The sequence below is a fragment of the Gobius niger genome (genome assembly GCF_951799975.1).
Source record: "Gobius niger genome assembly, chromosome: 22".
Lineage (NCBI taxonomy): Eukaryota > Metazoa > Chordata > Actinopteri > Gobiiformes > Gobiidae > Gobius > Gobius niger.
In genome coordinates, this window is record NC_136873.1 from 13,249,675 (window position 1) to 13,275,100 (window position 25,426).

General features: G+C 46.8%; 1 protein-coding gene across 1 annotated transcript; it reads right to left on the reverse strand.

The window, feature by feature from the left end:
- Positions 1 to 1,992: 1,992 nt before the first annotated feature.
- On the reverse strand, positions 1,993 to 22,165 carry LOC306981227 (G-protein coupled receptor 182-like; the record flags this gene model as incomplete). Its single annotated transcript, XM_079580788.1, has 2 exons — positions 1,993 to 2,132; positions 21,250 to 22,165. 2 exons carry the CDS (start codon positions 22,163 to 22,165, stop codon positions 1,993 to 1,995), a joined length of 1,056 nt encoding a protein of 351 aa, XP_079436914.1.
- Between the last annotated feature and the right edge of the window lie 3,261 nt (positions 22,166 to 25,426).

Sequence of the window (25,426 nt, forward strand, 5' to 3'; positions counted from 1 at the left end):
GTGGAAATTGGCACGGTGCTAAATCATCTATTTGATGCAACTGCACATTGTCCTTCAAATTAATAAACTGAACTACACTGAAGTAAACTTTATTGAACAACAAAATCTCACACAGAAAAATGAAATCTTCTCAAAACCAACACTTTTTCTGCAAGAATTCCGAGAACCCTTGTGATGTTCTTGACTCCGCGTCGTACATTTAAAAGTTATGTTATACTTTCTTCATCCTCAAAGCCGGGTTGACCTGTAGTGGTTAGCCAGTGTGGGCCAGTGCTCGGTGACCCATCTCCAGATGTGGAGCAAGGCTAATGGTCAGAAACACCTGGTCAGAGGACGGAGAGAACATGCAAACTCCACAGAAAGGCCCCATTCAGGTTCACCCAGGACCTTCTAGCTGAAAAGCATGAGCGGTAGTCATTCCATGGCCACAGCCCCACACAAAACAGCACAACTTTATATCACCAAAGGTTCACGAGAACCTCCTTTTCAAGCTACATTTCAACCGCGAACAGAGTTTAGCGGCACTTACTGAGTTTGGAGACGAACTGTTCAGCTTCACCTCGCCGCTAACGGCTCGCCCTCTGCTTTCTCCGCTGTCTCCTTCACCTCCTCCATCTTGGGCTGAGGCCCGTCTGCTTTTCTTATTGAATCCAATACATCCCGCTGCTTCATGTTGCCAACTTTTATCTCCATTTGACAGACGAACTATAGAAATATATAATTCAAATAGAAGACAGTATCTTCTGAAGTATAGAACCTGATTTGGAATTCCACATTATGTACAAATCCTTTACTCTCTCTTGCCCACTCTGTGATGAAACTACCATTAGTAGAACTACAGTTCTTAGTTTATTTGTTTATTATTATTATTAGCAGTTGGAATTCTGCTCAAAAGGAGTGGGCCGAAGCAAAAGCTTATCAACGCCCACCCCAAAATCATTGCAATAAAAATGTATATTACAACAATAGTACAAAAGAACATATTACAAAGTACGAGAGCATTGGAACACAGCATGCACACGTATACACAACGTACCCGTTTGTGATTTAACCTTACACATTATCAATGATACATTTAGCAACATCATGATTGGATTTGCCTCCTTAGCAAGAAACCTGCTACATTTCAAAGCGGCTGTTTCAACACGGACCACCCTTACAAAGCACTTTATGAAATGTTCATATAATTAACAGAAATGAGCAGAAACAGAAGCGAATCAAAACTACAGCAACAGTCTCGTTACATACACAATGTTTGGTACAAAGCAAGTGACAGACGGCGAATGGTTATCAATGATTATCAATCAATGCCAAACAAAGTTAACATTCCCAAAAGTCACTAGTGTTGTGTTAAAAGTATTGTGTTAAATAGTGTCCTTGATTTCTTTCTTTTTTTTAAAATTTACAATGAATTATGTAATAAGTAATTAAGCCCTGCATAGTGTAGTGCGTTAAAAAGCCAGGGTGTAGAGCGGGCTAGTTGAAGAGGGCATTAGCTCCCCATCAACAAATGAATGACAACCGTTCAGAGCAGCAAATTGATCCTACTACTCCCCCTAGTGGCAACGCGTTTCTTCTTCTCTGTACTTTTCAAAAATCTATTGTTTGTACTTATATTTGAACAGGTTGAGGTTTGGACATCGTTTCATCTCCATCTCCAATTTATTCCACAATTGTGCACCATTAACTGTCAGGCTGAAGCTTGAGCTATGATTCTGAGTCCTAAAGTTTAATTCATCCCGTAATTCATAACGACCAGTACGTTCTTGGAACCTTCTTTTAAAACGAAATGAAAGTTTAGTGTTGAATTAATATAGCTGTCCATCATATGCACCGCAAAAAAGTGGCTTGTTTGAGTTCATTGATCATAGAATCTACGTGTTCTGTTAAAAAAAAGCTGTCACCTTTTCACTATATATGTGTTTGCATGTCGTGAAATAACCTAATGAACTAGACTAAACCCGAAACTCTCTTCTTTCCAGTCTCTGGTCATCATTCGGAGCCGACGTCGGACTGGCTGGTGCTGGCGTCTCCTCCGTTAGGCCGGGCCCCGGCTTCCAGCTGCGCCGCGTTTCCCTCTTTGCTGATGTAAGTCACCACCGTGTTGATGAGGTTACGGCGAAAACTCTTAGTCAGAAAGTTGTAAAGGATGGGATTAGCGACGCAGTGGAAGAGCGACCAAACTTCCATGATATCGTATAAAAGATAGAACATGGTAAAGGCATTGCAGCTACGAATGAAGTCTATATGGTAATCTATGGTGAGCACAAATTTGACCAGATGGTAAGGGAGCCAGCAAAGGACAAAAACCGAGGAGTAGACGTGCACCAGCCAAACGTCCCGCGGGTCTTGGACGTTTCGGGAGGCTCGCACTGCTCTGGCGATCAGGACGTTACAGGGGATGATGACGGCGGAGGGGACCAGGAACTGGAAAGTAAACTTAAGGAAAATAACAGCGCTATACCACTCCACGAAGTCATGCTCTGGCCACATGTGGCATCCCGGTTCGTCCCACTCCATCAGTTTGATGTGCACATTTTCCAAGAGTGCGAGGAACAGCGACAGCAGCCAGACTCCCGCACAGAGACACCAGCGGCGCCGCCCGACCGTGGGGAAGAGCGCGGGGAAGGCGGGCTTGGTCAGCGACAGGTATCGCTCCAGGGTCATCAGCGCCAGGAAGAACGAGCTGCTGTAGAAGTTGACGCCATAAATGAGTTTGGTCACTTTGCAGAGGAAACTCCCCCAGAGCCAAACGTTTTCGATCGTCATTTCCATCATGAAGAACGGCAAAACAATGATCACCATTGTGTCAGAGAGGCAGACGTTGAGGATGCAGAAGAGCACGCCGTTTGAGGACTGACGCCGGCGCCAGTTCACCCACAGCACGAGGAGGTTCCCCAGGAGCCCCGCCATGAAGATGAGCAGGTAGAGGAGGAAGACTACTGCACGGAGGGTGTTTCTGTCCAGGTCGATGGTGCAGTCGTGCACGAACCAAGGAGTGTCATTGTAGAAGGAGTGGTTGTGCTCCTCAGCGCTCATGGTCTGCAGGAGAAATGGAAACACAAAATGGTGTCAGTGTTAGTCTCGTCTAGTGTGTTTTCAGAATCTCGAAGCAGCTTTAATGGGACTATACGGAGTTTAAAAATGTTAAAATGAAGTATTATCCTCCCCTTATTCACCTTATTCCGCCCCGCCCACTTTTGCCTCTTTTTGCCTTGTCTCGGCACTTCCGTTGTCGAGCGTGAAGCCCGTTTATTTAAACGGAGAACGAGGGTAAATGTCCGCCACTAAAATCAAGTCAACACTGCACCGTTTCTCTGCACGGCCTAAAAACGGCTTTGTATTCATGTAGTAACTGATTTTATCTGGACTTCTCCAGTCCCATGTTAACTGATAGGAGAAAAGGGGCGGGCACAATTCATGGCCGCGCCCACACAAACCTCCGGAATAAGGTGAATATGTTCCAGCCATGTCCTTATGTGTAGAATGACCCAGACGTGTTCACCACAACTGCCTCTAAAATCCTGCACTGTCGCTGAAAAAATTGCTACTTCGGGTCTGAAGTGCCGTCATGCACAAGCTTAATATAGAAGCTGCAGTTACATGTATGACCTGAAGTGGCAGTAGTGAGTACAACATTTCTTTTGCTGATGCAGACAAGAGTACTGCCTACTGTTCCTAGCCCAGTTCTTAACATGTAAGTGTAAACTCGTCCGATTTGCACTTTTGTGGTCGACAATGTCCCAAACCGTGTGTGTGCTGTTACTCATGAACTGCAACTTGGATTTTTCTGAGGTGCCAAGCTCAGCCAAACTCTTCCACTCTGCAGGAGTTAGCAGGCGTTCTGTGTCAATGGTCCCACATTCACACAGCCAAGTGGAATGAAGTGCGTTGCCCAAGAACACAGAGCAGAGGAGATGGACTCTATGCACATGAAAACTCTTCCTCTCCCGTTATTTCCCCATTAGGCGTCAGCGGTGTCTTGCACAAATCAATCAATCATTTAATAAAACATGATGGATGATTACTGTGTTAAAAACATAATGTTTGATGTAAATATTTGATAAATAGGAAACGTGTTCATTTAGGAGTTTTTTTTTATCTCAGAAGCTAATATCAAAAACAAAGTATTTATATGAAAGACAGGCCGACAATTGTAATCCTTAACAAGGACATAACAGGACCTAATAAATCCCTCACAAACAAGTTGGACTAAACAAATTTATGTAAATAATAATTCCTTTGTTAACTCTATGGAAAAAATATTGTCAGTTAAAAATATCTTAAGTCGACCTTGTGATTTTTGCTGCTTTAGTGGAGTTTTCAGTCACGGTAAAGGGACTTAAAGGAAAACATGAACCACTGCTCTAACGTGTGAACCTCTGAAGGTCTCCTCACTCAGGATTTAGTGTAAATGGGCAGAAGAAGAGAGGACTGGTTTTGAAAAGACCTTTCTACTGTTTCACAAGGTCGACTCTGACCTCAAAACTGATTGTTCACATGAAGTGAAGAACCACGAGGTTCAAAAACTCTTTCTTCCCTCTGCCATCAGAGCTCAATAATGACTCCCTGGACTAAGGTGGACTGAAGTCTTTATTAATCAAGTTGTTTTGTAAAGCCCTATATCACAACAGTAGTTGCTTCACAAACATTAAAACAATTAAAGAAAAAATCTAAACAGAACATAATGTCCAAGCAAACAGTAAACTACTGTCAGAATAAACGTTCAGCAGCTGATGGTGGTTTTACTGTAAATCTCTCACACACTCTCTTTATCTTTTTAAAGTTGTTATTCAGTTCTTGTTTATAGCTTCAATGTGAACCTCAGGGAACTTGTTACATGTTTTGTAAATGAGAATAAACCCTTCGAACACTTCAAATCTTAGAAAACCGTAGCATCTGGAGGAAACTCCCCAGACACGAGGAGAACCTGCAAATTCCACATAAACCTGAGAATCGAACCCAGACTCTTCTTTCAGTGAAGCAAACCCTGAAGCATTCAGTCTACTTAAGAATAAGTTCATAGAAAGTCTTACCGTGTGTCTGATGGTTGTAGGAGGATTAAAGTTCTGTGGACACAGATGATGGCATTGCACTTTTATCCAAACACCTCCCATTATTTATCAACGACAGGACATCCTCACAGAGGGAGGGGGGGGGGGGGCGTCGGTGACCGGCAGCAGTGTGGAGAGTGCGTGAAAAATGCAATACAAAGCAAAAAGTAAAGTTTTTTCTCATTTCCTAAGAATGATCTTTGGTCACTGGTAGATCGTCAATTGAATTAGAAAAAATCTGTGAAAGTCAAGTATGTGACAAGATATGCAGATATCTATAACAGCAGGCTTTGGAAAAGTCCTTATGACCTTGGGTTTGTTAAATGTGTCTTGTTCAGGACTACAGGTGGAAATTGGCACGGTGCTAAATCATCTATTTGATGCAACTGCACATTGTCCTTCAAATGAATAAACTAAACTACGCTGAAGTAAACTTTATTGAACAACAAAATCTCACACAGAAAAAATATGAAATCTTCTCAAAACCAACACTTTTTCTGTAAGATTTCCGAGAACCCTTGTGATGTTCTTGACTCTGCGTCGTACATTTAAAAGTTATGTTATACTTTCTTCATCCACAAAGGAAAATTCGTTGCCTTTGACCCATCCTCAAAGCCGGGTTGACCTGTAGTGGGCAGCCAGTGTGGGCCAGTGCTCGGTGACCCATCTCCAGATGTGGAGCAAGGCTAATGGTCAGAAACACCTGGTCAGAGGACGGAGAGAACATGTAAACTCCACAGAAAGGCCCCATTCAGGTTCACCCAGGACCTTCTAGCTGAAAAGCATCAGCGGTAGTCACAGCCCCACACAAAACAGCACAACTTGATATCACCAAAAGTTCACGAGAACCTCCTTTTCAAGCTACATTTCAACCGCGAACAGAGTTTAGCGGCACTTACTGAGTTTGGAGACGAACTGTTCAGCTTCACCTCGCCGCTAACGGCTCGCCTCCCTCCGCTTTCTCCGCTGTCTCCTTCACCTCCTCCATCTCGGGGCTGAGGCCCGTCTCCTTTTCTTATTGAATCCAATACATCCCGCTTCTTCATGTTGCCAACTTTTGTCTCCATTTGACTGAAGAACTATAGCCAAGTTTAAGGCTTTGTAGTAGCAGTAGCCTTGCACTGCGATGTTGTTACATTGTTGACACTGTTGACCAATCGGGACCATAGACATATTGTCAAAAGACCTTCATTACTCACTCCTCCCCGTTTGACAAAATAACTACATTCAAGGGGAAAATCATGGTGGATTTACAGACTCCTCCTCCAAAGCACTGACGAAACATGTTCCTAAAAAGGGCATAAGGGCGGGATCTTCACTGTACGGCCCTTGCGCGACATGTAGTTTGGTCATAGTCGTGCAGCTCCAATGCTAACAGTCCGGCCCTCATTAGTATACGAGATTTCTAAAAAATCTTTCATGAAAACCAGCCTGGTCCCTTTAATTGTGCCTAACCCAGCGTTATCACAGGAGCAGCATCTAGCTTTACAGTTGTTTAGAATGTGTCTACAGTCCAATGCTATGCAATGTAAAACTAGCTTGTTTTGCCTCCACTTTATGGAGGTACTGCAGCAATGGCGGCCCCTCGCGTCGTCGTCGTAAATCTCTGCGTGAATCAGCGGCTAGGGTTGGGCGATGTCCCCTTATTTGGCCGTTGACGATGTTTACAGTGAACCATCGTGATGGACGATGATATCGTCCATTTCTCATTATAAGCATTTTTTTTAAAGACATTTACATAGCCTATATATATGCTGCATATTACTATGTATGTTAGGAAGATGTGAGATTGCAGGATAAATGGATCTAAACTAAACATGATTTGAACAGAGTCACGGAACACGAGTTTTGCAAAAGAAATGTGTTAAAACTCGTGCGTAAAGTCTGAGAGGAGAACGACGTATTCAGAGCGTGAACTCCAAGGCTCTTCTCCACTAATACAAATGTAAATCGGAGCTCATCACTTGCATTTGCTCAGTTTTAACGCAATGTTTAAGAAACAGTGGGTGAACGGGACAATATTTAGAAGTTTGCGTCGTAGCCTACGTTTTTGAAGCCGCTCCACGCGCCGCCCGCTCCGTAACCTCTTAACTCCTACACCGCCTCTTTCTCTCTCCTCTCTCTTTCCTCTCTCGGTCCTTCGTGAAAATAGTCCGCGCGCTCAGCTAGCTCCGATGTGAGAGCTATTCTCGTTATTTTAAAACGGTTTAAGTTTCAATACGCAGCAAAGCAAAGCACAACCACGCGGTGTTAAACTCTGAGCTGCAGAGAGAGAGAGAGAGAGAGACAGAGCTCCGCGCGTCAGAAACAGCAGCGCTGCGTCTTTACGTTAATAATTACGGCTAACACATCGTAGCTTCTGGCAGGTACTGACACTAGCGTGTATATTAGTTACATCCGTGAATTAATTTACAGTGCAATCCCTGCACAGTTTGTAGGTTTACAAGGCCTACAGAAGACCAGTGCGTGTTTTTGACGGGAGGGGGCGTGGCATCACGATGGTGGCTCTCCATCGTGATGTTGCTCATCCATCGCCGATGGATGATGATATCGTCCATCGGCACAACCCTACCAGCGGCCATTGATCACGCAAACATTTATCACACTCACAAACACAGGCCTATCCTTGCACTTGTGGCAGGATAGGCCTATCATGTAAGACTATCCAGTTAGGGAGGCAATACATTAATGAGATAATTACTAGTTACTTACTAGTTACTGAATTACTGAATTACTTTTTAAAGAAGTAGCTTTAACTGTAACTAAGTTGCTATTTTAAAGTAACTTTGTAACAACTCTCGAGTTGCGAGCGCCTTTCCACCCCCACCGTCCGCACCATTTCTGGTGTACGCCCCGTGGCGTCGTAGACTCACCCCATTTGTCCACCGTTCGCGCCGCCGTTTGAGCTGCCTTCCTTCCTGTTTTAAATGTCAGTCTCCCTCTGATCATTGTGGGAAGCAGTAGCCGCCGCCGTCGTCAGTTTAGTCAGTGCGTTGCATGCTAATTACAAATCCGAGGCGTGAAATCCCTCGTCACTCCGTCTGCTGGCCGCTGCTACTGGGATCAATGCGTGTCGCGTCGTTGTGGAAAAGAGAACAGTACGAGTGCGCTCCTCTCCCTGTGTGTATCTCGCTCCAACACGGAAGCCCTCGGGGGTGCCGGTTGGTGACGTCATCGCGTCTCACTCGAAAACTCACCAAACGTGAGGTAAACATATCACAGACTAAAGTTTTCCTTTGTGTTTATTGCCACAAACATAGACTGTACTTTATTATTATTTTCCGTGCAGAGCAAGCCAGGATTTATTCTGTTTCGTCCTGCCTTATCCTGTGACATGTGAGTCTGTACTTTTTTTTTCTGTGTGTGTGGGATGCTGAGTTTGAATCTTTGTATATTTTACCTACAGCTTGTGCTGTGGAGCAACCCTGGTGGGGGAGTAAAAGTAGAAGTCTACCTGCCTAGAACTGTGGGAAGGGGACAGATGTTTGCTGTGGACACTTTGTCTTAGAATTGTAAATACACATGCTGGACACTTATTGTTATTTGTGTGGACCCCTTGTTTTGTGTCATTCACCCCTTTTCCAAAGAAAGGGTTTATACAGCTTAGTGTAAATCCTTGTGTGACCGGTAACCCCTTTAACCCATATCCAACTTGTCAGGAGGGATACCTGGCTGGCACCCCTATTCGGAAACCCCCTGTAGTTTAGAGACCCTGCAAACCGTCACATAAAATAGTGGCACCCCAGATGGGACTTGTGAATGACAAAACAATTGTGAATTGTGTGAAAATAAGGACAGCGTAAAAAAAATAAATAAATAAATAAATAAAAAAAAAAAAATGACCACAAAGACTGTTGATGAAGTCTTCCGGGCACTAGAAGAAGTGACATTCTCTCCCCAACCTTTGCCACCTACAAATGGATGCTCCACAGCATATTCACTCCTAGACATGGAGATCACCGAGGCACAGTTGGCCGACGTGGCTCTGGCTCCACAGGCTCCTAATCAGCCCCCTCGAGCGTCAATAACCCTATCTGGAGGTGAATCCCAGGTGTTGGGTTTAAACGCAAGGATGGAGGAAATGCAGACGAACCTCAGGGTGGAGATGGACAGTATGAAAACCACCCTGACTGACTTGATGAGGGAGAAGCAGAGAGAGGAGCTGGGACATCTTGATACTCAGTTTGAATATTATCTCACGCAAATGAGAAGCACCTTGAGTTGGCGGCTTAAGCATCATCATAATGAGATGATCCAGGAAGTAAGCACTTTACTGGCTCCAGTCACAGCAAGTGTGGCCTGCCTGCAAGATGAAGTTACACGCCTGCAGGGGGAGATTACACAGTGTACATCCTCCATTAAATCGATGGCAGGAGAGCTCACCGAAATGGCTCACACTAGGCCAACCAATATCCTGGATCCAAGGTATTCCACCCTGTGCCAGGAGGCACCCAATATAGTTACACTTCCGGGGAGGCCAAGGATGGAGTCTACCGCTCAGCTGGGGGTGACAGGAGCTCCAACCGCAGCACCTGGTTGTTTAACCATGCCTGTAAATAGAAACAGAGACATTGGAAAGAGCCCAGTGAAACTTCAGTTCCCTACGTATGGGAAAATTGATGACACCCCAGACCCCCTTCAGTACCTCGAGCGCTGTGAGGATTACTTGGCGCTCAACGCCTTAACTAATGAGGAGCTCATGGCCACCTTGAGAAATGTTTTACATGGTACAGCCCGGGATTGGTGGGATGTTGCCAGACATAAAGTGCAGACTTGGACAGAATTTCAGAGGCATTTTCGGGCGGCCTTCCTGTCCGAAGATTACGAGGATGAACTGGCCGAAAGGATACGTACCCGCGTCCAAGGGGAAAAGGAGAGCATCCGTGACTTTGTGTATATGTACCAGTCTCTATGTAAACGCTGGAAGACACACATCGAGGAAGAGGAAATTATTAAATTAATTCTCAAAAACATTAACCCTCAGTTGGCCAGTCAGCTGAGGAGTAGTCGAGTTGCAACGGTGGAGGAGCTTGTGCGACTGGGGCAGCAGCTGGAAAAGGACAGGGATAACCAACAGCAATATGAACATCGGAAAAAGGGGCATATCCCATCCAAGACCCCTGACTATAGACCTCCTAACAGCGACCCCACTGTACGGCCCAAGACAGGCAATTATAATCCAAACCACAACCGGCCACTTCAACCATTCTGCTGGCGATGTAAGGGCAACCATTCCCCTGCTGACTGTCTCCGGGGAGGGCCCAACCGTCAATCTTCACCTCACGTCCCTCCTCAACAGTCCGAGCAACCATCCCACGTCCGGGAGAGTTCTGCCACGCTTGGAACCCTCACCATTTCTGGACCTCCGGGAGGAGTCCCCATTCCTGCTGCCGGGGGGGCCAGTTCCCTGCCATGCCAGCTTATGGTTCCCATCAGCATGGGTTCCTGGAAAGGAGCTGCCATACTGGACACAGGATCATCTTACACTCTAGTCAATGAACGAGTGTGGGCAGAGTTGAACGGAGTGATGAAGGCTTGGGAGAGAGGACCTCTGTATCTGGCTGATGGAGAAGGACAGCAGCCTCTTGGATGGAGTGAAATAACAGTTGCCTTACAAAACCACACCATTATATTGCCCTGTGTAATCCTGCCTGCCCAAAGTCTCGCTTTCCCGGCTGTACTTGGGCTCGACTTCATATCTGTCTCTGGTTTACAATTCGATGTGTCAGATCAGCAATACTGGTTTAAGTCCAACAGAAGCCACCAATATTCCTTTCTGCAGGAGACGTTAACTTGGCAAACCACCCCATGCCAGCAGCTTGCCTTTTTCTCAGCTGTTGCTCCTGCTCGATTAATAGCCACTCGCGCTTGCCCAGATCTTATTCAGAGTGCAGTCACCAACGCTCACCTAGATGAATTTGGGAAGAGATCATTATTTTGTCAATTACAGGAGAACGTAGATGTGTGTACCACACTTCTAGGGTGTACTAAGGTTCTCACCCACAAAATTTACCTCTCTAATGATGTACCTATTAAGCAGAAGCCGTACAGAGTCTCACCTGCCAAACTCCAAGTGATAAAGACTCATGTGGAGGAAATGTTGGATAACGACATCATAGAACCATCCACGTCGCCGTATGCTGCTCCAGTTGTCCTTGTGCCAAAGAAGAATGATCCAAAACCCCGTTTCTGTGTGGACTATCGCAAGATTAATGCCGCTACTCACACTGATGCATATCCACTACCCAATATCCAGGAGATTTTGGAGTCTTTGGCGGGAGCAGAGGTATTCACCACCTTGGACCTCAATAGTGGATACTGGCAGGTCCAAATGGACCCAGACAGCCGTGAGAAAACCGCCTTTGTATGTCCTTATGGCCTCTTTCAATTTAAAGTGATGCCGTTTGGGCTGAAAAATGCCCCCGCTACCTTCCAGCGACTGATGGAAGTTGTTCTGGGAGAGTTGAGAGGAAGTATCTGTCTGGTGTACCTGGACGATATAATCATTTATTCTTCCTCTCAGGCCCAACACCATTATGACATTCAAGCAGTCTTGGACAAGTTACGTGAGGCCCACCTTACTGTGAACATGAAAAAGAGCCAATTCTTCCGGACCACTTTGAAGTTCTTGGGTCACACTGTCTCCTCGGATGGGGTAGCTGTGGATGGTGAGAAGATTAAGGCTGTGCAGGATTTCCCTGTCCCGCAGAACATGAAACAGCTCCAGAGATTTATGGGCATGGCCGGATGGTATCACCGCTTTGTGCCTGGGTTCTCTGCACTAACTGAGCCGCTAAATGCCCTGAAACGGAAAGGAGCAAAGTTTATCTGGACTTCCGCATGTCAAGAAGCGTTTGAGGCCCTGAAGCGACATTTGACCTCTTCGCCTGTTCTGGGACATCCAAATTTCAATCTGCCATTTATTGTCTACACCGATGCCAGTGACGTGGGCTTGGGTGCCGTGTTGGCTCAGCAAACTGGGCTGGGAACTGAGCAGGTACTTGCTTTTGCGAGCCGCACCTTGAACAAAGCTGAGCGAAATTACTCTACCACAGAGCAGGAGTGCCTTGCTGTTGTTTGGGCAATTGAGAAGTGGAGATACTACCTGGAAGGACGCCATTTCACCGTTGTGACCGACCACTCATCACTGGTCTGGGTCTTCAAGACTCAGAAGCCCACCACCCGGCTCATTCGATGGGCTCTTCGCCTCCAAGAGTTCTCCTTCACAGTGGAGTATCGGAAAGGGAAATATAACACCGTTCCGGACGCCCTGTCACGAGCTCCTGTGGAGGACTCGGAATACCCACCTGCCACCTGTGCTGTTGTGCTTCGGTCCAAGAGAGACACCACTGAGGATTTCCACCCGGTGACCGATGAAAACATCTGGAGGGCCCAACAGCAGGATCCTTTTGCACAAGAACTGTACCAAGAGATTATGGAGAAAGGTGAAGCTGATGAAAACAACACCAAGTACACAATACTGGAGGACAAGGTGTACCGGGTGGTGAAACTTGCTCATAAGACCATCTACCAGGTGTACATCCCACCTTCTCTCCGACAACCGCTTCTCTACCATTACCATACAGACCCCTTGGCTGGTCATTTGGGGAGATATAAGACCTATAAACGATTGCAAGCTCTGGTATATTGGCCAAGGATGAGCCTCGATGTTCGGGACTATGTGCGAGGTTGCTCTATTTGCCAGAGGTACAAACCAGAAACCCGTAAGCCTGCTGGTAAACTACAACAGACCGAGGTGGAGATGCCATGGCAGATGTTGGGAGTGGATCTCATGGGACCTTTTCCACGGAGCTCCAACGGCAACCTTCATCTCCTTGTGTTCGTGGATTATTTTTCACGGTGGGTGGAGTTGTTCCCACTTCGCAGGGCTACGGCAGAGACCATCTCACAATACTTGATCAAAGACATTTTCACTCGGTGGGGTGTTCCCACGTACCTCCTGTCGGATCAAGGACCGCAGTTTGTGTCAGCTGTTTTTGAGGAAGCCTGCCAAAGATGGAACCTTACCCATAAAAAAACCTCTGCTTATCATCCACAGACCAACCTTACAGAAAGGATCAACCGTAACATTAAGGCCATGCTTGCTTCGTATGTACAGGACAATCACAAAAGTTGGGATAAATACTTACCTGAATTCCGTTTTGCTTTGAACTCAGCAGTGCACGAGTCCATAGGAGTGACCCCCGCAGAACTTAACCTTGGGAGACCTTTAAAGGGCCCATTGGATAGTGAGCTGCGGCCGAACCAATGCGACCCTGACGCTCCTGCCTATGCGACGGCAAAGCAGATGGCTGATCTCAGGGACTTTGTTGGTGTCAATCTGAAGAAGGCTAAGCAAAGACAAAAACAGAACTATGACCGTGGAAGAAGGGAAGGAGATTTTTCGGTAAAGGACCGTGTCTGGCTCCGTACTCACCCTTTATCCCGAGCTGACAAATCTTTTTCGGCAAAGCTTGCCCCGAGGTGGAAGGGTCCGTACCGCGTCACAAGGAGGACTGGGCCTGTGAACTTTGAGGTTGTCCTGGAGGACACCGGGGAGGATCTCCGGGTGGTCCACGTGGCTCAAATGAAGCCCTGCTACCCCACCGCAAAGGAGTTGGAGAAGGAGCAGCACCGAAAGGTCCTTGAAATTCTTCTGGAGGACAGTGAGGGGGAGGATTTCTTGGGTTTCACTGATGACGTTCAGGAGACCAGTGCCGTGGGCACACTGACGTAGCAAAGTATCTGAATACACAAACCCCTCGCTAGTTCGGGTCTTCCGAAGGGGGGGGGAGTGTAACAACTCTCGAGTTGCGAGCGCCTTTCCACCCCCACCGTCCGCACCATTTCTGGTGTACGCCCCGTGGCGTCGTAGACTCACCCCATTTGTCCACCGTTCGCGCCGCCGTTTGAGCTGCCTTCCTTCCTGTTTTAAATGTCAGTCTCCCTCTGATCATTGTGGGAAGCAGTAGCCGCCGCCGTCGTCAGTTTAGTCAGTGCGTTGCATGCTAATTACAAATCCGAGGCGTGAAATCCCTCGTCACTCCGTCTGCTGGCCGCTGCTACTGGGATCAATGCGTGTCGCGTCGTTGTGGAAAAGAGAACAGTACGAGTGCGCTCCTCTCCCTGTGTGTATCTCGCTCCAACACGGAAGCCCTCGGGGGTGCCGGTTGGTGACGTCATCGCGTCTCACTCGAAAACTCACCAAACGTGAGGTAAACATATCACAGACTAAAGTTTTCCTTTGTGTTTATTGCCACAAACATAGACTGTACTTTATTATTATTTTCCGTGCAGAGCAAGCCAGGATTTATTCTGTTTCGTCCTGCCTTATCCTGTGACATGTGAGTCTGTACTTTTTTTTTCTGTGTGTGTGGGATGCTGAGTTTGAATCTTTGTATATTTTACCTACAGCTTGTGCTGTGGAGCAACCCTGGTGGGGGAGTAAAAGTAGAAGTCTACCTGCCTAGAACTGTGGGAAGGGGACAGATGTTTGCTGTGGACACTTTGTCTTAGAATTGTAAATACACATGCTGGACACTTATTGTTATTTGTGTGGACCCCTTGTTTTGTGTCATTCACCCCTTTTCCAAAGAAAGGGTTTATACAGCTTAGTGTAAATCCTTGTGTGACCGGTAACCCCTTTAACCCATATCCAACTTGTCAGGAGGGATACCTGGCTGGCACCCCTATTCGGAAACCCCCTGTAGTTTAGAGACCCTGCAAACCGTCACATAAAATAGTGGCACCCCAGATGGGACTTGTGAATGACAAAACAATTGTGAATTGTGTGAAAATAAGGACAGCGTAAAAAAAATAAATAAATAAATAAATAAAAAAAAAAAAATGACCACAAAGACTGTTGATGAAGTCTTCCGGGCACTAGAAGAAGTGACATTCTCTCCCCAACCTTTGCCACCTACAAATGGATGCTCCACAGCATATTCACTCCTAGACATGGAGATCACCGAGGCACAGTTGGCCGACGTGGCTCTGGCTCCACAGGCTCCTAATCAGCCCCCTCGAGCGTCAATAACCCTATCTGGAGGTGAATCCCAGGTGTTGGGTTTAAACGCAAGGATGGAGGAAATGCAGACGAACCTCAGGGTGGAGATGGACAGTATGAAAACCACCCTGACTGACTTGATGAGGGAGAAGCAGAGAGAGGAGCTGGGACATCTTGATACTCAGTTTGAATATTATCTCACGCAAATGAGAAGCACCTTGAGTTGGCGGCTTAAGCATCATCATAATGAGATGATCCAGGAAGTAAGCACTTTACTGGCTCCAGTCACAGCAAGTGTGGCCTGCCTGCAAGATGAAGTTACACGCCTGCAGGGGGAGATTACACAGTGTACATCCTCCATTAAATCGATGGCAGGAGAGCTCACCGAAATGGCTCACACTAGGCCAACCAATATCCTGGATCCAAGGTATTCCACCCTGTGCCAGGAGGCACCCAATATAGTTACACTTCCGGGGAGGCCAAGGATGGAGTCTACCGCTCAGCTGGGGGTGACAGGAGCTCCAACCGCAGCACCTGGTTGTTTAACCATGCCTGTAAATAGAAACAGAGACATTGGAAAGAGCCCAGTGAAACTTCAGTTCCCTACGTATGGGAAAATTGATGACACCCCAGACCCCCTTCAGTACCTCGAGCGCTGTGAGGATTACTTGGCGCTCAACGCCTTAACTAATGAGGAGCTCATGGCCACCTTGAGAAATGTTTTACATGGTACAGCCCGGGATTGGTGGGATGTTGCCAGACATAAAGTGCAGACTTGGACAGAATTTCAGAGGCATTTTCGGGCGGCCTTCCTGTCCGAAGATTACGAGGATGAACTGGCCGAAAGGATACGTACCCGCGTCCAAGGGGAAAAGGAGAGCATCCGTGACTTTGTGTATATGTACCAGTCTCTATGTAAACGCTGGAAGACACACATCGAGGAAGAGGAAATTATTAAATTAATTCTCAAAAACATTAACCCTCAGTTGGCCAGTCAGCTGAGGAGTAGTCGAGTTGCAACGGTGGAGGAGCTTGTGCGACTGGGGCAGCAGCTGGAAAAGGACAGGGATAACCAACAGCAATATGAACATCGGAAAAAGGGGCATATCCCATCCAAGACCCCTGACTATAGACCTCCTAACAGCGACCCCACTGTACGGCCCAAGACAGGCAATTATAATCCAAACCACAACCGGCCACTTCAACCATTCTGCTGGCGATGTAAGGGCAACCATTCCCCTGCTGACTGTCTCCGGGGAGGGCCCAACCGTCAATCTTCACCTCACGTCCCTCCTCAACAGTCCGAGCAACCATCCCACGTCCGGGAGAGTTCTGCCACGCTTGGAACCCTCACCATTTCTGGACCTCCGGGAGGAGTCCCCATTCCTGCTGCCGGGGGGGCCAGTTCCCTGCCATGCCAGCTTATGGTTCCCATCAGCATGGGTTCCTGGAAAGGAGCTGCCATACTGGACACAGGATCATCTTACACTCTAGTCAATGAACGAGTGTGGGCAGAGTTGAACGGAGTGATGAAGGCTTGGGAGAGAGGACCTCTGTATCTGGCTGATGGAGAAGGACAGCAGCCTCTTGGATGGAGTGAAATAACAGTTGCCTTACAAAACCACACCATTATATTGCCCTGTGTAATCCTGCCTGCCCAAAGTCTCGCTTTCCCGGCTGTACTTGGGCTCGACTTCATATCTGTCTCTGGTTTACAATTCGATGTGTCAGATCAGCAATACTGGTTTAAGTCCAACAGAAGCCACCAATATTCCTTTCTGCAGGAGACGTTAACTTGGCAAACCACCCCATGCCAGCAGCTTGCCTTTTTCTCAGCTGTTGCTCCTGCTCGATTAATAGCCACTCGCGCTTGCCCAGATCTTATTCAGAGTGCAGTCACCAACGCTCACCTAGATGAATTTGGGAAGAGATCATTATTTTGTCAATTACAGGAGAACGTAGATGTGTGTACCACACTTCTAGGGTGTACTAAGGTTCTCACCCACAAAATTTACCTCTCTAATGATGTACCTATTAAGCAGAAGCCGTACAGAGTCTCACCTGCCAAACTCCAAGTGATAAAGACTCATGTGGAGGAAATGTTGGATAACGACATCATAGAACCATCCACGTCGCCGTATGCTGCTCCAGTTGTCCTTGTGCCAAAGAAGAATGATCCAAAACCCCGTTTCTGTGTGGACTATCGCAAGATTAATGCCGCTACTCACACTGATGCATATCCACTACCCAATATCCAGGAGATTTTGGAGTCTTTGGCGGGAGCAGAGGTATTCACCACCTTGGACCTCAATAGTGGATACTGGCAGGTCCAAATGGACCCAGACAGCCGTGAGAAAACCGCCTTTGTATGTCCTTATGGCCTCTTTCAATTTAAAGTGATGCCGTTTGGGCTGAAAAATGCCCCCGCTACCTTCCAGCGACTGATGGAAGTTGTTCTGGGAGAGTTGAGAGGAAGTATCTGTCTGGTGTACCTGGACGATATAATCATTTATTCTTCCTCTCAGGCCCAACACCATTATGACATTCAAGCAGTCTTGGACAAGTTACGTGAGGCCCACCTTACTGTGAACATGAAAAAGAGCCAATTCTTCCGGACCACTTTGAAGTTCTTGGGTCACACTGTCTCCTCGGATGGGGTAGCTGTGGATGGTGAGAAGATTAAGGCTGTGCAGGATTTCCCTGTCCCGCAGAACATGAAACAGCTCCAGAGATTTATGGGCATGGCCGGATGGTATCACCGCTTTGTGCCTGGGTTCTCTGCACTAACTGAGCCGCTAAATGCCCTGAAACGGAAAGGAGCAAAGTTTATCTGGACTTCCGCATGTCAAGAAGCGTTTGAGGCCCTGAAGCGACATTTGACCTCTTCGCCTGTTCTGGGACATCCAAATTTCAATCTGCCATTTATTGTCTACACCGATGCCAGTGACGTGGGCTTGGGTGCCGTGTTGGCTCAGCAAACTGGGCTGGGAACTGAGCAGGTACTTGCTTTTGCGAGCCGCACCTTGAACAAAGCTGAGCGAAATTACTCTACCACAGAGCAGGAGTGCCTTGCTGTTGTTTGGGCAATTGAGAAGTGGAGATACTACCTGGAAGGACGCCATTTCACCGTTGTGACCGACCACTCATCACTGGTCTGGGTCTTCAAGACTCAGAAGCCCACCACCCGGCTCATTCGATGGGCTCTTCGCCTCCAAGAGTTCTCCTTCACAGTGGAGTATCGGAAAGGGAAATATAACACCGTTCCGGACGCCCTGTCACGAGCTCCTGTGGAGGACTCGGAATACCCACCTGCCACCTGTGCTGTTGTGCTTCGGTCCAAGAGAGACACCACTGAGGATTTCCACCCGGTGACCGATGAAAACATCTGGAGGGCCCAACAGCAGGATCCTTTTGCACAAGAACTGTACCAAGAGATTATGGAGAAAGGTGAAGCTGATGAAAACAACACCAAGTACACAATACTGGAGGACAAGGTGTACCGGGTGGTGAAACTTGCTCATAAGACCATCTACCAGGTGTACATCCCACCTTCTCTCCGACAACCGCTTCTCTACCATTACCATACAGACCCCTTGGCTGGTCATTTGGGGAGATATAAGACCTATAAACGATTGCAAGCTCTGGTATATTGGCCAAGGATGAGCCTCGATGTTCGGGACTATGTGCGAGGTTGCTCTATTTGCCAGAGGTACAAACCAGAAACCCGTAAGCCTGCTGGTAAACTACAACAGACCGAGGTGGAGATGCCATGGCAGATGTTGGGAGTGGATCTCATGGGACCTTTTCCACGGAGCTCCAACGGCAACCTTCATCTCCTTGTGTTCGTGGATTATTTTTCACGGTGGGTGGAGTTGTTCCCACTTCGCAGGGCTACGGCAGAGACCATCTCACAATACTTGATCAAAGACATTTTCACTCGGTGGGGTGTTCCCACGTACCTCCTGTCGGATCAAGGACCGCAGTTTGTGTCAGCTGTTTTTGAGGAAGCCTGCCAAAGATGGAACCTTACCCATAAAAAAACCTCTGCTTATCATCCACAGACCAACCTTACAGAAAGGATCAACCGTAACATTAAGGCCATGCTTGCTTCGTATGTACAGGACAATCACAAAAGTTGGGATAAATACTTACCTGAATTCCGTTTTGCTTTGAACTCAGCAGTGCACGAGTCCATAGGAGTGACCCCCGCAGAACTTAACCTTGGGAGACCTTTAAAGGGCCCATTGGATAGTGAGCTGCGGCCGAACCAATGCGACCCTGACGCTCCTGCCTATGCGACGGCAAAGCAGATGGCTGATCTCAGGGACTTTGTTGGTGTCAATCTGAAGAAGGCTAAGCAAAGACAAAAACAGAACTATGACCGTGGAAGAAGGGAAGGAGATTTTTCGGTAAAGGACCGTGTCTGGCTCCGTACTCACCCTTTATCCCGAGCTGACAAATCTTTTTCGGCAAAGCTTGCCCCGAGGTGGAAGGGTCCGTACCGCGTCACAAGGAGGACTGGGCCTGTGAACTTTGAGGTTGTCCTGGAGGACACCGGGGAGGATCTCCGGGTGGTCCACGTGGCTCAAATGAAGCCCTGCTACCCCACCGCAAAGGAGTTGGAGAAGGAGCAGCACCGAAAGGTCCTTGAAATTCTTCTGGAGGACAGTGAGGGGGAGGATTTCTTGGGTTTCACTGATGACGTTCAGGAGACCAGTGCCGTGGGCACACTGACGTAGCAAAGTATCTGAATACACAAACCCCTCGCTAGTTCGGGTCTTCCGAAGGGGGGGGGAGTGTAACAACTCTCGAGTTGCGAGCGCCTTTCCACCCCCACCGTCCGCACCATTTCTGGTGTACGCCCCGTGGCGTCGTAGACTCACCCCATTTGTCCACCGTTCGCGCCGCCGTTTGAGCTGCCTTCCTTCCTGTTTTAAATGTCAGTCTCCCTCTGATCATTGTGGGAAGCAGTAGCCGCCGCCGTCGTCAGTTTAGTCAGTGCGTTGCATGCTAATTACAAATCCGAGGCGTGAAATCCCTCGTCACTCCGTCTGCTGGCCGCTGCTACTGGGATCAATGCGTGTCGCGTCGTTGTGGAAAAGAGAACAGTACGAGTGCGCTCCTCTCCCTGTGTGTATCTCGCTCCAACACGGAAGCCCTCGGGGGTGCCGGTTGGTGACGTCATCGCGTCTCACTCGAAAACTCACCAAACGTGAGGTAAACATATCACAGACTAAAGTTTTCCTTTGTGTTTATTGCCACAAACATAGACTGTACTTTATTATTATTTTCCGTGCAGAGCAAGCCAGGATTTATTCTGTTTCGTCCTGCCTTATCCTGTGACATGTGAGTCTGTACTTTTTTTTTCTGTGTGTGTGGGATGCTGAGTTTGAATCTTTGTATATTTTACCTACAGCTTGTGCTGTGGAGCAACCCTGGTGGGGGAGTAAAAGTAGAAGTCTACCTGCCTAGAACTGTGGGAAGGGGACAGATGTTTGCTGTGGACACTTTGTCTTAGAATTGTAAATACACATGCTGGACACTTATTGTTATTTGTGTGGACCCCTTGTTTTGTGTCATTCACCCCTTTTCCAAAGAAAGGGTTTATACAGCTTAGTGTAAATCCTTGTGTGACCGGTAACCCCTTTAACCCATATCCAACTTGTCAGGAGGGATACCTGGCTGGCACCCCTATTCGGAAACCCCCTGTAGTTTAGAGACCCTGCAAACCGTCACAACTTGACCAACACTGTTGATCTCACATTTATCTGAATTTTGTCATCAGACGAGACGAGCTGGAGACATCCCACTAAAAAGTTAGAGTCCGGTCACATTTGGTTGTTGACATTCATATTGTAATTCATGCATTTGCTGCACAAATCCCCGATGTAGCAAAAAATTAGAAGTAAATTGACATAATTTTTTTTTATTTGTCAGAAGAAGAAAAACTTCAAACATGTGACTTTTTGGGGATGTTCGGGCTTTACAGGGTTAAAAATTTGCATTTGGTTCGTTGCTTTATAATAATGACTCATTCCCAGCGCATTCACGAGGCGACGTCAGACTGGCTGGTGCTGATCTCGCGCTGCTCCTCCGCCTCGGTCCTCGCTCCCGTCTGCTGTGCCGCCTTTCCTGCTCCGTCGATGTAACGAGCCACGGCATCCATGAGGTCACTGCGAAAGGTTCTACCCAGAAAGTTGTAGAGGATCGGGTTGGCGACGCAGTGGAAGAGCGTCAGAACTTCCACGATGGTGAACGTAAAATACAGCACTTCCACGGCGTCGCAGCTGAAGAGGAACTGGTTTACGAGGTCGTCTATGATGATCAGAAACATGACCAGGTGGAAGGGGAACCAGCACAGGACAAACACCAGGGAGTAGACGTGCACGAGCCAAACGTCCCGCGGGTCTTGGACGTCCGGGGCGGCGCGCACTGCTCTGGCGATCAGGACGTTACAGGTGACGATGACGGCGGAGGGGACCAGGAACTGGAAAATTAGCTTCAGGAACGCGACACTGCCGTACCACTCAGAGTGGTTTTGCTCTGGCAACATGTAACATCCAGGTTCATCCCACTCCAGCAGATCCACGTGAGCGTTTTCCAAGAGCGCGAGGAACAGGGAGAACAGCCAGACGCCGCCGCAGAGCCACCAGCGGCGGCGCCCGACCACAGGGAAGAGCGCGGGGAAGGCGGGCTTGGTCAGCGACAGGTAGCGCTCGAGGGTCATCAGCGCCAGGAAGAACGAGCTGCTGTAGAAGTTCACCACGTAGACGAGGTTGGTCACCCTGCAGAGGAACCTCCCCCAGAGCCACACCTTATTAATCGTCACCTCCATCATGTAAAAGGGCAGAGTGACCACCATCATCGTGTCGGAGAGGCTGACGTTCAGGACGCAGAAGAGCACGCCGTTCGAGGAGTGACGCCGGCGCCAGTTCACCCACAGCACGAGGAGGTTCTCCAGGAGCCCCGCCATGAAGATGAGCAGGTAGAGGAGGAAGAGGGCCACGCGGCGGACGTCGGTGTCCAGCTTTAAGGAGCATTCGTAGATGAACCAGAGGGTGTCGTTGTTGAAGCCCAGTGAGTGGTTGTGCTCCTGTGCGCTCATGGTCCTGCAAAAACAAAACTAAATATGTAAATTAGGGCTGGAAGATATATCGTATTGATATTAAGGTTTGAACATTCAAGATATTAAGGGGAGACACTACAGGCAAAACTCAATTTTTTCAGTTTTCAGGTTTTGGGCCAAATTGATCTCTGAACATACAAGCTTTCACCTGGAAACAGAAAATATACCAAATCTTCACAATAACATGTTTAAATATTGCGCTGATTCAATGTTCCCCCATAGACTTATATGGGAGAATGCAATTTCAAGGGCCTTTTTCTCAAAACACATTTTTCTGTCATTGTGGCGACACTATGTCCACGTCAGTCGGACCTAAAGACTTCACATTTTCCAGCCTTGGACTGAACAATATTTGGAAGATTTTTTCAGAGGGATTTTTTATTATTTAATCCCTTAAGCCCCATTTATTGAGTTTTGAATGTCAAAAAATAAGGCAAAAATGTAATTTTTACAATTTTTTCCACTAAAAAACAGCCTATTTTAAAACTAAACAAGAAATCCTAAATCCCCTCAGAGAAAGTCTTGGTAACTCATTCATCAATAAAATGAAACCATAAATTTGAATGTAGCTCTGTCCATTATTCAGATTTCGTCGCCGAAAAGATGGGAAATTTGGGGCATTTTTAGGCATAAAACACCTTGTTCTTATATGAAAAGATAAAACGACAGAAAACTTGCCATGTATTTTTTTCTCACATTTATGCCAGTGATCGACAGCAAAAGCTTCAAATTGATATCTGTAAATTATTATTTTTTCCCTATTCACCTGCAGTGTCTCGCCTTAAAATCGAAAAAGTAACACATAAACAATATCATTTCTTATCAATTACTGCACTTTTTAGTGTTATGTTTTTATTTGTGTGAAAAATAATGTTTTCACTGAAACCGTAGTTATAGCGTATCGTATCGAGATATCTGGCATGAATATCGATATGAAATTTTGTCCATATCGTTCAGCCTTCGTATCAATACGTTTCTCTAGACCAGCCATTCCCAAAGTCTGGGACATCGTGGGCCCCCTTGTTGTTCCAAAAGTCTCAGAGGGCCCCCCAATAATAATAAGGTTCTCTATTCCAAAGAATTTGTTTTTATTTCACAGCTAAAACTATATTAAAATTATCTACAATAGCTATATAGTGATTAAAGAGGTACATTTTTAGCAAACAAATGTACATCTCCTTTCAAAATCTGTGGTTTTTCAGTGTACAAACTTTATCATCAGTGAACAAGACTGTTTGAAAATGAGTCTTCATGTATTTCTGAGCCACTGCAGCCGTTTTGCTCATGAGCTTCAATAAACAGTTTAGGGGAGGCCCGGATAGAAGGTTAATGCACAACTGCAGCCTCTGAAGGGTCCTACACCTTGATGTTCGGGAGGCACCAGCAGCTTTGTAGCAGCTGTTCTCTTAATCTGATGTGTTTCACTGGCAGAAACCGTCCTCATTGTGCCTTTATCTGCACAAATCTGTGTGTCAGTCACAAATCTCTTATCAGTACGATGATCACGCTGATTCTTTCATGAAATATCGAAGGTCTTCATGCCTAGTCCAAGTCCTTTTTCTTTCCCATATTGCTTGAAAATGGTCTGCTTAATAATGTGGAAGGTCCTTTTTCAGTAGTTTAACTTAACTTAATCATCACAGGCGTCTGAGATTGATGTCAGTGATTCAAAGAGCCCTGAGCGCCCCTTTTTTTTTTTTACCTTTATGACACTGAAATCCAATTTGCATAATAATTTGGAACGTGGTGTAGTCGTGGTTAAAGCTCATTCCTAACTTTCCGAACCCAAGGGGACGAGTTTATAGGCACATTTCACAGCTCGCAGGGTCACTTTTGCAGAAATGCTGGAAAACTCACCTGTAAGTTCATAAAATTGATGCAAAAGCTTCACAATTCGATGCAGCGTTTCTCCCACAAGGCTGAGTTTACAATATACCAAAGGAGGACAAAACAAAGCCACAGAGAGAGGAACGCGCAGCTGATAAGCCTAATGTGTACCCGGACGCAGAGAGAACATGCCGACTCAACACTTCTCCCAGCGAGGAAGGGTTCGAGCCACACAAGCCGCTGTTCAATCGCCTTCTCAAGACTGATTATTAATAAGAAATCGCTCTCTTACCTTGTGTCAGTGACGGTTTACGTGAAGAAGAAGTGTCTAAGACGAGCGGAATGACGGCACGAGAGGACCCCCCGTTCAGCTTTGCGCCTCTATCTAAACAAAACCCCATCACTCAACAGGACGACAGGACATCCTCACAGAGAGAGAGGGAGGGGGACGACAAAAGTGCTCAGCCGCTGCACCTCCAGAGCCCCCCCTTTTCTCCGTGAGGATGTCCTGTCGTTTGCCTGGCGATGGGAGGGCTGTCGTGATAGAACTGCCAAGCTGAAGGAGACGACTCTTAAATCAGCCGCGGCCATCGCTCTGCGGCTTTGGAGAGCTTTATCTTTGCCGAAAACCTTCACGGACGCTCGGTAAGAGATGTTTTCTTTCTCATTCTTTTAACGAATAATCTGTTAATTGTGGCTTTAAATGATTTGGTGACCGTTTGGGGGAGTAGCTTTGGAGACTTTCTGACTAAACCAGGTCTGATTATAAGCACGAGCCAGGACTAAGGTTTATAAAAGCGTCAGCAAGTCACATTTAACACATTTATACATTTTATTTCCCTTCAGCTCGACATTGCCCAATTCTAAAAGTTTCTCGGAGAGCCTATAACCCAGCATAACGCCTCATTTGAAAGCTAAGACCTACGAAACTGACCCAAATGGATCTTTTTCCTCGTGTTGTTGTCGTCACAAGTTCTTTGTCATCTCATTTTGTCACTTTTATGCTGCTCTTTTCATGCTTTTCTGTGATTTTTCCTATTTTTTCTTTGTAAAATTTTGCCTTTTGAGTTTTTGTCACTTTATTATTGCACTTTCATCACTTTTTTTGTCACCCTTTGTTGTTTTTTTGTCACTCTCGCTTTTGTGTCGCGTCGTCATCCTCGTTTCCTTCTTGTTTTTGAAGCTTTTGTTCTTATGTGCTTGGTTCAGGAGGGGGCCGAGGGGTTTTTAATGCCATTTTAATATCCAAATACTATATTTTTAACACCACGAGCACCAAAACAGTGTGTGTGATAATCATAAGATTTGCAAACATGTTGCACGATTGAACTGAAAAAGTAACTGTAGTTTGTGAAACTGTTCACCAGCAATGGGAATTAAATCAATGATGCTGAAATTAAGGCGAGACACTGC